The sequence below is a fragment of the Scyliorhinus torazame genome, chromosome 7, assembly GCF_047496885.1.
Source record: "Scyliorhinus torazame isolate Kashiwa2021f chromosome 7, sScyTor2.1, whole genome shotgun sequence".
In the NCBI taxonomy this organism is placed as follows: domain Eukaryota; kingdom Metazoa; phylum Chordata; class Chondrichthyes; order Carcharhiniformes; family Scyliorhinidae; genus Scyliorhinus; species Scyliorhinus torazame.
The window spans coordinates 20,070,078-20,084,029 of record NC_092713.1 but is presented as its reverse complement, the minus strand read 5'-3'; the positions used below and the strand labels follow the sequence as shown (position 1 = coordinate 20,084,029).

General features: G+C 49.1%; 1 protein-coding gene across 2 annotated transcripts in view; it reads right to left on the bottom strand.

The window, feature by feature from the left end:
* Positions 1 to 2,687: 2,687 nt before the first annotated feature.
* The window catches only part of vtg3 (vitellogenin 3, phosvitinless), a 121,346-nt gene continuing 110,081 nt past the window's right edge, over positions 2,688 to 13,952 (bottom strand). For both annotated transcript variants that reach the window (XM_072510373.1, XM_072510374.1), the window contains 2 exons: positions 9,862 to 10,023; positions 2,688 to 2,982 (listed from right to left, as the gene is read on the bottom strand). In XM_072510373.1, coding sequence (XP_072366474.1) covers positions 2,861 to 2,982; positions 9,862 to 10,023 — 284 coding nt within the window. In that variant the 3' untranslated portion in view covers positions 2,688 to 2,860. The remainder of the gene's footprint in view (positions 2,983 to 9,861; positions 10,024 to 13,952) is intronic.

Here is a 13,952-nt window from a genome sequence, read left to right as displayed (position 1 = left end):
TGTTTGGGTGTGGGAGTGTTGGGTTTAAAAGGAGGGGTGGTGGGGGTGGGATGGACTATTAGGGCGGTTGCTGTTTCTGGGGCAGTGGGGTTGCCTCACGGCGCTGAGGGCCCGGGTTCAATCCCAGCCCAGTAAATCTGTGAGAATTAGTGGGTAATTTATAGTTTATGCTGACTGACATTTGGCTGTTAATTCATATTTAATTTCTGCTGATTTTGACTTGATTGCTGAAGTAAAAGTTTAAATAAGTGAAATCCTGTCCGTTGGTTTTCCCGCTTGGGTCATTCGATAAATTTGGCTCTTTGGCTTGTTGGTTTCCATGGCAATCACAGTTGAAGGCAGTTTAATTTGGAATACAAGTAGTTTCACTGCGCGATGAGCAAGCTCAATAGTAATGAGCTTCTGTTTTTAGATTGTGTGGTGGATCTGGATTTGTTTATTGTCACGTGTACCGAGACACCGTGGAAAGTATTTTTCTGCGAGCAGCTCAAACAGATCATGAAAATAAAAGAAAATAAAAAGAAAATACACAATAGGGCAACACAAGGTACACAATGAAAATGAAATGAAAATCGCTTATTGTCACAAGTAGGCTTCAAATGAAGTTACTGTGAAAAGCCCCTAGTCGCCACATTCCGGCGCCTGTTCGGGGAGGCTGGTACGGGAATTGAACCGTGCTGCTGGCCTGCTGGTCTAAATACATAGACACCGGCATCGGATGAAGCACACAGGGTGTAGTGTTAATGAGGTCAGTCCATAAGAGGGTCACTTAAGAGTCTGCTAACAGTGGGAAAGAAGCTGTTTTTGAATCTGTTTGTGTGTGTTCGCAGACTTCTGTATCTCCTGCCCGGTAAGATTATTGCGATAATGCTGTTTCTCTGCCAGCTTTCTCCCTTCCCCCTTTACTGGAAGTTGTAGAGGCGAGGCTGGAGGATAGCCCATCAGCTTCCAAATGCTCTCTGGAACCTGACCAAGTGCCCATTGCCAGCCTAGATGATGAACCTTGGCAGGAGGTTCCAAAGCCAAAGAGGAAATTGTTCCAAAGATCATTGGACACACACACACCTGCACACATAAAAAATGCACACACACACACGGACATAGACGCACAGACACAGAAACAGACACAAACACACAGACAGACACACAGACACAGAAACAGACACAAACACACAGACAGGCACACACACAGACGTACACACAGTCAGACACACACAGACAGTCACACACAGGCACACACACACAGTCACACACACACAGTCACACACAGGCACACGCACAAAGTCAGACACACAGTCACACACACACACAGTCACACACAGGCACCCACACACACACACACACACAGTCAGACACACAAAGTCAGACACAGACAGTCACACACAGGCACACACACACAGTCAAACACACACAGTCAGACACACAGTCAGACACAGGCACACACATACACAGTCAAACACACAGTCACATACACAGCCAGTCACACACAGACAGTCACACACACAGACACACACAGTCAGACACACGTAGACATGCACACACACACGCACAGTCACAGATACACACATAGGCAGACAGTCACACACATAGGAGGCAGACACAGACACACGGACACCCACACAGATGCACCCGCGCCAACAAGAGTCACAGAGTTACAGTCATGAGCGAGACCATTGTCAGACTCTCCAACTTTCCCCTCACTGGCGAAGGAGCACCGAGCTCAGTTGTAACACCCATCATTGTTACCCTGGACACCGTGAATACAGCTTGTCAAGTCCCTCTGGTAACTCAGATCCGTGTGTGTGGTGTCTCTTCCAATTGAGTAATAGAGTTTTACAGCACAACAAAAAAAGCCCTTCGGCCCATCATGTGTGTGCTGGCAAACAAGCACTATGCTTTCTAATCCCATTTTCCAACACTGGCTCCGAAATCTTGTATGCGATGGCGTTTCAAGTGCTCATCTAAATACTTCTTAAATGTTGTGAGGGTTCCCGCCTCTATCACCCTTTCAGGCAGCGAGTTCCAGATTCCCACCACCCTCTGGGTAAATACGTTTTCCCTCAAATCCCCTCTAACTCCCCTGACCAGTACCATAAATATATGCTCCCTGGTTATTGATCCCTCTACTAAGAGGAAAAGTTCCTTCCTATCCACCCTATCTTTGTCCCTCATAATTCTGCCCACCTCAATCAGGTCCCCCCAAAGCCTCCTCTGCTCCATGGAAAACAACCCCAGCCTATCCAGCCCCTCCTGATAGCTGAAACGCTCCAGCCCAGGCAACATCCTGGTGAATCTCCTCTGCACCCTCTCCAGTGCAATCACTTCCTATAGTGCGGTGACCGGAACTGTAACACAGTACTCCAGCTGTGGTCTAACAAGCGTTTTGTACAGCTCCATCAAAGCCTCCTTGCTCTTGTTTTCTATGCCTCGGCAAGTTTCCCTTATGCTTCCTTTACCACCTAACCTACCTGTCCTACCTGTGGACATTCTCCCCAAGGTCCCTCTGGTCCTCTCTACGTCTGAGCATCCCACCATTCATTGTGTATTCATTTGCCTTGTTGTCCTATTAAATATCTCAGAGTTTGTCCAACCCAGTACTTTATTTCATAAACAAGGCTATAATTGAAAGACTTACATCAAGGCAGATGTTGGGCAACATATAAATTGTATGCTGAATGATAAATTAATTTGCTTGCTAAAAGTTGATTTATTGAGTAAAACAAATTCCAGTTCAGGTAATGTATTGAAAAAGTTATCCAATGAGTCATTATTTTGTCACGTGTCTTCATTTCTCTAATTGCTGCAGTAATACAGACGTCTAGCCACGGGACGGTGCATGAAACAAACAGATATTATCTGCTTAACTACATTCAGAAGGACATGAACAGGCAGTATGGGCTTCAACAGGACCGGTCAAATCTTCACTCTTCTGACCAAAGTTGGCGGATATCAGCTGCTCGTCGCTCGGATTCGCATGAGAATCTGTAAAATATTAAACCATGTTAAGTTTGCCCCGGGGAAGATCCCAATGTGTCATACCGACGCTGCAGAAGATATTGCACGAGTGTAGCTTGTGAGTTTCCAGGAGCATCTCAAATTCACATTCCACATAACGAATTAGTGAATGAGGAATCTTGACCAGGAGACATGGAGAATTTCCTGCATTTTTGTTCGAATGGATAAAGGTGCGAGACATGGCTCTGAGCCTGAAGCATTGCTCTTGTGGAGACCGGACACAGCCATAACGGACCCAAATGGTTAGTTTTGTGCTGCGATTATTCGATGGGCGGGATCTTCCACACCCACGCGGTCCACACCCACTGTTGGCTGGCGGTCTGTTGATCGCACCCTGTACCACCATCGCCAGGACCGGAAGACCCTGTCGGTGGGCACGGCGGGAAAATCCCGCCCGTCATTCTATCTCAGACGGGGCCTGCCAACTGGCCTCTCAGTTCTAGGCGAGGGAGGAAATATTTGGCACAATCCCCAACTCCTGATTGCTATTCAGTGGCCTTGGCGAGACTTGCAGAGGTCCAATTGTCCTCTCGGACCACCCCATTCCCTTCCCCTCCTCGCCTGCTGCCAGGTAGACACATTGTTCCGAAAACGCACATCCTCGAGGCATGTAGGGAGAGTTAGGAAGATTCCCGGCTCAGCCTGTCCACCTCAGGAGAAAGTGCCTGCAAAGACGGGATCTTCATTTGCCATGTGAGAGTACCGTTAAGAAATGGGTGTTTAAGAAATGTACCTTTAAGAAATGTGTGTTTATCAGTGATGTCAGAGTGTGGGTGGAGCTGGGCTGTCTTGTCAGCTTTTTACTTTCGTTTTAGGCTGTTTGCTGCAGGGGGTGTTTTAGTTTCGTTTTCAGTGTTGGAGCTGAAGTCAGACAAAGCAGCTGTACTGCTGTTCTCTCTGCCATGAAAATACTATCTCTTGATCATTTGGTGAATTCAGAATTATAAATGTTTTCAGTAGTGACTTGAACCTGATGTGCTTCTGTTAAAGGTTATGTTTTTTGTAAGTCTTCTGGATGTTAAAAGGACAGTGTACGCATTACTTAGTGTTGTATTCTTTGGGGGTTGTATTTGAATTGATGGTTGCTAAGATGCTCACTGTATGTTTTAAAAAGGTTAACTTGAGTTCATAGAATAAACATTGTTTTGCTTTAAAAAATACTTTTCCATTTCTGCTGTACCACACCTGTAGAGTGAGCCGTGTGCTCCCCATACCACAATCTATTAAAAGTTGTGGGTCAGGTGAACTCCATGATACACTTTGGGGTTCTCTACACCCTGGCCCATAACACATTGCTGCGGGTTGGAGCAGGATCAGTTGATATGGGAAAGAGATCAGAGGCAGTCACAAAAGACGGCGGGTTCTGCGTGGGCTGTTTATAAAATGCTGTGGGACTTGTTCCCAGTTAAAGTATAACACAAAGGCCCTCCAGCCCTCACTCCTCACACTCCCTCATCATCCCCATGCCCACCCATGCTACCTCATGCCCCCAGCATACTCTATGTAGTCTACATGGACTTTAGTAAGGCTTCTGACAAGGTCTCACATGGGAGGCTGATGAAGAAGGTAAGGTAAAAGTCCATGGGAGCCACAGCAATTTTGCAAACTGGATTCAAAACTGGCTTTGTGGTAGGAGGCAGAGAGTGATGGTTGAAGGTTGTTTTGTGACTGGAAGGCTCTGTTAATGAAGGCAAGTATCCCTTAGGTGTTCCGCAGGGATCAGTGCTGGGTCCCTGGTTGTTTGTGGTTTACATTAATGATCTGGATGTGAATGTAGGAGGTATGATAAGTAAATTTTCAGATGACACAAAAATTGGTGGTGTTGTAACCAGCGAGGAGAAGGCCTTAGATTAGAGGAGAGCATAGACGGGCTGGTTAGACGGGCAGAAGAGTGGCAAATGAAGTTTAACCATGCAAAGTGTGATGTAATGCATTTTGGGAAAGGGAATATACAATGAACGGTCGCACCCTAAGTACAGAAGTTCAAAGGGACCTTGGTGTGCAGGTTCACAGATCTCTGAAGTCAGCAGGACAGGTAGATAAGATGGTTAAGGAGGCCTATGGGATACTTGCCTTTATTAACAGAGGCATTGAATATAAGAGCAGGGAGGCGATGTTGGAGCTGTATAAAACGCAGGTTAGACCCCAGCTGGAGTACTTGTGTGCAGTTCTGCTCACCGCACTATAGAAAGACAGCGATTGCACTGGAGAGGGTGCAGAGGAGACTGATCAGGACGTTGCCTGGGCCGGAGCTTTCAGCTACCAAGAGGGGCTGGGTAGGCTGGGGTTGTTTTCCCTGGAGCAGGTAGGCTGAGGGGGGATCTGATTGAGGTGTACAAAATTATGAGGGACACAGATAGGGTGGATGGGAAGGTACGTTTCCCCTGAGTGGCGGGGTAAATAACCAGGGGGGCATTGATTTAAGGTAATGGGCAGGAGGTTTAGAGGAGATGTGAGGAAAATCTTTTTCGCCCAGAGGGTGGCTGGAATCTGGAACTAACTGTCTGAAAGGCGGGTAGAGGCGCAAACCTCGCAACTTGTAAGAAGTATTTAGATGAGCAGTTGAAAACCTTAGCATACAAGTCTACGGACCAAGTGCTGGGCAATGGGATTAGAATAGTTAGGTGCCTGATGATCGGCTAGGACGTGATTGGCCAAGGGCCTCTTTCTGTGCTGTTAAACTCTGAGTCTATGGCCTCTTATGCCCCAAATGCCAAGCAATGTCTCTCCACTCATCTCCGATGGACCCTCATGCCCCCAATGGCAAGTTTAAGCTATGAGGAGAGGTTGAATAAACTCGGTTTGTTCTCACTGGAACGAAGGAGGTCGAGGGGCGACCTGATAGAGGTCGACAAAATTATGAGGGGCATAGACAGAGTGGATAGTCAGGGACTTTTTCCCAGATAGAGGGGTCAATTACTAGGGAGCATAGGTTTAAGGTGCGAGGGGCAAGGTTTTGAGGAGATGTACGAGGTAAGTTATTTTACTCAGAGGGTAGTGGGTGCCTGGAACCCGCTGCCGGAGGAGGTGGTGGAAGCAGGGACGATAGTGACATTTAAGGGGCATCTTGACAAATACATGAATAGGATGGGAATACAGGGATACGGACCCAGGAAGTGTAGAAGATTTTAGTTTAGACGGGCAGCATGGTCGGCGCGGGCTTGGAGGGCCGAAGGGCCTGTTCCTGTGCTGTACTTTTCTTTGTTCTTATATACACTTCCACCCACCCTCTATGGCACCACATTTCCGCCCCCCCCCCGCCCCCCCCCCATGTCAAGTAGTGGCACTTGCATGCCCATTGACCCACCCTACACTGTGTAGAAGCAATGAACCGTAAAGTGAGAGTCTGCGTAAAAAAAACGTTAAAAGTGATTCAATCATAACTTTGCTTTGTGGCCAAAAGTTTTAAAAAGTAATTTCACTACAAGGCAATAAAGGTGCCAATCATCCAAACCCTTATAGAATAAATAACGAAAATCACAAGTCCTTGAAACCGCTTAAACGTGTGTAAATTAACATTGTGCACATGACCGTAGAGATTGAGCCTGACCTATTAATCAAGCAATGTTTTCCCCGAGGCTTCCTATTTCCATTAGAGTAATGGGCCTATTTTTTAATATTAATCTGTAGAGTGTCACTGGCAAGGACAGCATTGATTTCCCATCTCTAATTGCCCCTCAGGTACGGCAGCGCAATTGCTAAGAGAGAGCAATTAACAATCAACCGCATGAGTCAGATTCGGTGTCACACGGGGGCCAGACCGGGTCGGGATGGCAGATTTCCTCTCCTAAAGGGCATCGATGAACCGCATGGGCTTTTGTGGCAATTTGGTAGTTTCATGTTTATTATTACTGAGACAAGCCTTTTTATTGTTCGAACTAAAATTCCCCTGTTGCCATGGTGGGATATGAACTCATTCTCTGGGTTACTAGTCCAGTAACATTGGCCGAAACGTTCCGGATTTTCCTGCTGGCGGAGGGTCCAAACAACGGGAAAACCTGTTGACAGTGGCAGGACTGGAAGATCCCACCAGCGGTCAATAGGGGGCCACCTCTGCCAGCGCAAAACATGCAGGGTGGGGGGGGGGGGGGGGGTGGAGGGAGGGGGGGGAGCAAACTCTCACCCATTGGGTGGGTTTTCTGGATCAGTGGCCTTTTGACTGGGCGGTCGAATCCCCCATGTCAGGACTGGAAAACCCCGACCTTCGTCACTTGGCTGGTATACCCCCATGGTGTGGAGTAAAAGGTTTTAATTTCTGAAACCTTTCCCCCGAATCTGCGCGATGGCCCGACGCCGGCGTAAAAACAGCGGGAACCACTCCAGCGCCGGGCCGACCGGAAGTTACGGAATTCTCCGCATTCCGACGGCTAGGCTGGTACCGGAGAGGTTGGCACTGCACCAGCCAGTGCCGAAGGGACGGCGTGAGTTAGCACGTGCGTGGAACCGCCGGCATGGTTCAGCGTATGCACAGACCGGCCGGCGTACTCTAGTGCATGCGCAGGGGGGTGTCTTCTCTGCGCTGGCCATGGCGGAGCCCCACAGGGGCCGGCGCGGAAGGAATAAGTGCCACCACAGCACAGGCCCGCCCACAGATCTGTGGGCCCTGATCGCGGGCCAGGCCAGGCCACCATTGGGGGCCTCCCCCCGGGGTCGGATACCCTGCACCCCCCCCCCCCGAGGACCGCACCAGCCAACTTACCTGCCAGGTCCCACCGTGTGGGACCATGTCCAATCCACGCTGGCGGGGCTGGCCAGAAACCGACCGCCGCTCAGTCCATCCGGGCCCGGAGAATTGCCGGGGGAGGCCGCTTCCAACGGTCCCCGACCGGCACGGCGTGTTCCCCACCCCCGCCCGAAAACCAGCGCCGGAGAATACGGCAGTCAGCGTTGGAGCGGTGGGATGGGATTCATGCCGTCCCCCAGGTTTCTCCAACCCGGCGGGGTGTTGGAGAATCCCGCCCCTTCTGTAGAACTGTTCATACGTACTCCAAACCAAATCATAGCCCTAAATATATTTGAACTGGTGCAGTGGTACTGAAATTCAATGTGGACTGTTTGCATTGTTTCCCTCGGTGTCCTGCCAATTGTTCAGGCTTTTCCCCAGGGTAGAGGGGTCAATTACTAGGGGGCATAGGTTTAAGGTGAGAGGGGCAAAGTTTAGAGTAGATGTACGAGGCAAGTTTTTTACGCAGAGGGTAGTGGGTGCCTGGAACTCACTACCGGAGGAGGTAGTGGAGGCAGGGACGATAGGGACATTTAAGGGGCATCTTGACAAATATATGAATAGGATGGGAATAGAAGGATACGGACCCAGGAAGTGTAGAAGATTGTAGTTTAGTCGGGCAGTATGGTCGGCACGGGCTTGGAGGGCCGAAGGGCCTGTTCCTGTGCTGTACATTTCTTTGTTCTTTGTTTTTGTTCTTTGTTCTTTGAAACACCAATAAAACCTCCATCCGTCCCGTGTGGTCATGTTGTACGACGTCCCAGACTGCTTTACAAGGAGCAGAAAAACAATCGACACGAAGAACGGGGTACGAAGGAAAGAGCTTCGGGGTTTTCAGGAGCTTCTTGAAGGTAGGAAATATGTATCAAGGTGAAGGGACTCAGGAAGAGAATGTTTGAGTGCAGGGGAATAATGGGCGAGCACTCTGTTACTGTGATGGAGGGTGGATGTGGGCCGGAAGAGCTGAACGCAAAACTGAGGAATGGAGAGGCTGGGAGGGATCTTTTAACGAGGAAGAGGATTTTGAAAGCAAACACTCGCTGTTGGGCACTCAACGGAAGTTAATGAGATGAGGTGATAGATAGGCATCACTTAATACGGGAAAGGAGTTTTGCTGTTGCTGATGTAGAACGGAATGGTATATTAGGTGTAAAATGGGAAACTGAATCAATACTCATGTTATATTATCTCCAAATCTCAAAATTGAAGAATTCTATCGCCACTACCCCAAAGAATCCTGACAGTCTTCATAGTCTTGCTTAAGTTAAGCGCAAGTTTTTAACAACATATAACTATGTCCATATTTGGAGTAGATGATACCGGTATGGAAAGCACACCATACTAGAGTAACCCTAGCTTGGTGTACTGTACTCAGTTCCATGTTAATCCTTTAGGTACCAGGCCCAACCAGTACAAAAGTTACTCCTATTCGCCTCAACTTTTCTATTGTACACTGAGCTATAAAAGAGCAGCTTTTGTTGAGGGAGGTGTCAGTGATTAAACCACATGGCATCCTTGGCTTTATAAATAGAAGCAGAGAATCGAAAAGCTGGGGAGCGTCTATTAGTCTCTGCCAGGCCTCAGATAGAGTATTGCGTCCATTCCTGGCTACGACACCATCAGTTCAAATACCCTTCGAAACATAGAACAGTACAGCACAGAACTGGCCCTTCGGCCCTCGATGTTGTGCCGAGCTTTGTCCGAAATCAAGATCAAGCTATCCCACTCCCTGTCATTCTGGTGTGCTCCATGTGCCTATCCAATAACCGCTTGAAAGATCCTTGGTGTTGTGATTTGGTTTGTAGTATTTTTGAACAGTTCCAAATAAGGTGCTACATAAATGAAAACTTCTCCTTTGCTGCACAAAATGAGGGTATGTCAGCAAAATGCATTAATAGAAATTTTCAAAAGGGAATAGGAAATATACTTGGAGAGATAGGGCTGTGAGGAAAGACATGGGGTCGTGGACCTATTTGGATGGTTCTTTTAAAGAGATGGGACAGGAACAATGTACGATATGGTTTCTTTCTGGGCCACCTGTGACAACAATTTCAAACTCATTCACCGCAGCAGAATGATGGAGACGAGCTAGCAGAACCATGTAAACGAACTGGCAAACATACCGGCTGGGAGGCAATGGAAATTGTAGACAACTGGGGCTGTTTTCACTGGTGAACATCCAACCTGACAGCGTAAAACCGGGTCAATGGTGTAGCATTTAGATTCCTGTCCGTGTATCTTAACGGATTTCTCCAGCTTCACAGTTCTTTTCATCAGTTTACAATCTGAAAAGATGGTTGGAACAAAGAGTTAGCTCGTTGCCTCAGCGATGCACGGTTATTATCGTCGACAAAAGGTTGTTTCTATAGACTGTGAGGCCGAGATTATCGACTTGCTGATCTTGGCTGGCAGGGCACAGGAATGTGGGCTGGAGGCATTTTGCTAACTGCCTAAGGCCTCTTGGCATTTCTGGGACTTCCCGATCTGGATTCTCCGATTTTGAGGCTGTGTCCCCACGTTGGCGTGGGAACAGTGGTGTTTTACGAAAGAAAAAATGGCGTAAAACGGCCACTGATCCTGCATTTGGCTGGGGGTTAGCATGCTGGCAGGGTCGATTACCCGGCTCTAGCTGCCGGTACAGCCCGGAGAATTGCCGGGTCCATGGTCGTGCATGCGCACGGCGGTGGTCTGCAACAGCTGCGCCGTGCAACATGGTGGTGGGCGCTCCCCCTTTGGCCGGCTAGCGCGCCCCGGACCAACCCCCCACAGTGCCCCCAGCCCCCGATAAAGTCCACCCCTGCCCACGGATTGGCGCTCCCCTGACTGTGGTGGCACTGGACTGAGTCCGCAGCCGCCACGCCGAGTTCCCACTGTCTGTGCGGAGTCTGCACATCCTCCCCGTGTCTGCGTCGGTTTCCTCCGGGTGCTCCAGTTTCCTCCCACAGTCCAAAGATGTGCAGGTTAGGTGGATTGGCCATGATAAATTGCCCTTGGTGTCCAAAATTGCCCTTGGTGTTGGGTGGAGGTGTTGAGTTTGGGTAGGGTGTTCTTTCCAAGAGCCGGTGCAGACTCAAAGGGCCAATGGCCTCCTTCTGCACTGTAAATTCAATGATAATCTATGATTAATCTAGGACAAAGGTTCGGCACAACATCGTGGGCCGAAGGGCCTGTTCTGTGCTGTATTTTCTATGTTCTATGATGAGACCACACGCGACCGCGCCGTAGGGAACTCGGCCGGTCGCTGCATCTGGGGTGGGCCTCAGGCAATGTCCTGAAGCCATTGATACGTCGCGTGGCGTACTCTTAGAGATCGCTGCTTTGCAGGGGGCGTATCGCGAAAGCGGCGCTGCCCCCGATTTGGTCAGGAACTGTGATTCTCCGGTCGATTGCCGGACGCGATCTCGGCATCGGCGACCGGAGAATCCAGAATGCATGAGGTGTGTCCAAAAAAAAAGCTGATGGGACATTAATATGACATCACCCTGCAATAAGGGGCAAGAGAGCAGCCAGAGCATTCTGGGTATCCAGTGTCACAAAGGAGTTAGGGGGTGAGAGGTTAAATATCGAAGGGAGGCCTTGCTTTATTTTTCGCAGCTGCAGTCAACAAGACGAGAATTGCAGAGTTAATACTAATTCTCTTGGGCAGCTCCGGAAGCTGCTTTGTCCCCAGGCCTCCCCCAGATATATTATCCACATAGTTATAGATTTAGTTGGGAGACCCCACCACAGGATTCAACTCCCGGACTCACTGCGACCAGGATAAAGTTCCCCTCAGCCTTGGGAAAGATCAGCCTGGGATGCCTTGTGCAAAGAGCATGTGGACAGGATGAATTCAGGTCCCGCTGGGCTACGGACAGAATTCCTCTCAATTCTGCATCAACCTTAGAAATGACAGACAGAAATATCAAAGTGTGCTGCTCAGCACTGCGTGATGACATAACATTGCCCTCTGTTTTAGTGCAGGCAGTCAAACCAAACAAGCCAATGCCTGTGTCAAAATATTGGACTGTGATGAGGTGGTTGCACAGTAATTTTCAGGTCCAAATTGGTACTTCCATTCATGAAGGATTGAGGATGTAGGAAGTTCAGTGGGAGGAGTGTTGATGATGTTCAGACTGAGATTTAATTGGGGCCGTGACGATGACGGTTCCTCTGCACATTCCCCCCATAGCGGAGGGAGCTTGAATGGCTGCAAATAAAACTGTGCGCCTGAAGTTATTCAGCCAGTGAGTCAGCATTCCCGATGGACTGGGTGGGTTCCTGTTCCTGAGTAACCAGGTGGGTACCATCACTAAAGCCAGCCTCATCCTGCCACCTCAGCTAAAGAGGTGGAAATGCCCACTCGTCCTAATTTCTGCATGTAATCTAGTGACTCCGGCAGGAACGGAGTGATGGTCGCTCACGATCTGAATTGGGCTTCGTTCTGTTGTCCCTCTGGCTCCACCATCACCTCCAGCACTGACCATCGGGGATCTCACATCCCAATAGGCTGGACACAGAGGGAGACTGACACCACAATGATGAATACCAAAAATAGGAGCAGGAGTAGGTAATTCAGTCCAGCGAACGTTAACATAAAACATAGGACATACAATGCAGAAGGAGGCCATTCACCCCATCGAGTCTGCACCGACCTACTTAAGCCCTCACTTCCGCCCTATCCCCGTAACCCAATAACCCCTCTTAACCTTTTTGGTCACTAAGGGCAATTTATCATGGCCAATCCACCTAACCTGCACGTCTTTGGATTGTGGGAGGAAACCGGAGCACCCGGAGGAAACCCACGCAGACATGGGGAGAACGTGCAGACTCCACACAGACAGTGACCCAGCGGGGAATCGAACCTGGGACCCTGGCGCTGTGAAGCCACAGTGCTAACCACTTGTGCTACCGTGCTGCCTTCTCCACCATCTTCAACTCCACCTTCCTGTCTGCCCCTGTAAGCCTTGACTCCCTCGTCAATCAAAATGTGCCTAACTCAGCGGTGAATGTATTCAAGGACCCAGCCTCCACTGCTCTCTGGGGAAGGGAATTCCAAACACTGATGACCCTCTCTGAGAGAAGAAATTCCTCCTCATCTTCCGAAATGAGGGACTCCATATTGTGAAACTCTTCTCCCTCGTTACAGATTCCTCCACAGAGAAGACATTGGGCTGAATTCTACGGCTCCGTCACTGAGGCCAAGAGGCTGGAAAACGAGGTGAGCCGTTTGTCATAATATCTATTCATATATACTGAAGTGCTGACAGGCAGTGATTGACATACAGGACGACCAATAAGCACACAACACAGTGCAGCCAATCACCAGACAGGACACTACCATTATAAAGCCAGAGGGCACTAGGTTTCCCGCTCTCTCTGGACCCAGCCACTGAGACAGTCAGAGTTCACGAGCTAGTCAGTGCAAACACCATGCGGTAGCTAGTAAGTCTGGTTAGGCTAGTACAAGGTCTCCAGTCAGTTCAGTATAGTGTCGACCCACAGTTAAATATGTATGTTAGTTCTATCATTCAATAAAACCGTGTTGGATCTTCTACAGTGTTGGAGGTCTGTTTCTCACATCACTGCATCAAGTGCAGACCACACCGAACCAGTCAGCCTAACACATCACCGTTAAAGTCTGTTGACTTCGGCAGGAGCGGAAAGTCCCACTCACCCTCGCAGCGTATAAAAGCAAATTACTGCGGATGCTGTAATTTGAAACAGAAATCTGGACAAACTCAACAGGTCTGGCAGCATCTGTGGAGCGAGAGGGAGCTAACGTTTCCAGCCTGGGTCACTGGAGAGAACTGGAAATGGGGTCAGATTGATACAGTTGTGTGAGGGAGGGGAGGGGGTGCCTGGAGCAGTGAGTCTGGACAGAGAGCCAGTGATATGTGGAGATTGACAATGATGCCTTGGGCAGAAAGACAAAGGGTTTATAAACAGAGGGTGTGGTAGTACCAGGTATTGCGGTACCTAAGAGGCTGATGACCATTGGTTAGACCCAGGAGTCTACCATTGGCTGTTGTTCCGTAGCTCCGCCCTCAAGGCGGAGTATAAGAGATGGTGCCGTCCCAGCAGCCTTCACTTTCTGTACCTTTGGATACTGTCGGGGGGGATAGCCTATCAGGGGAAAACAGCAGCAGCCAGAGCAGTGGCACCACGGCTGGCTCTGATGTTCAGAAGGGAGGGTCAAAGCGCAGAAGAGTAATAGTTATAGGGGACTCTATAG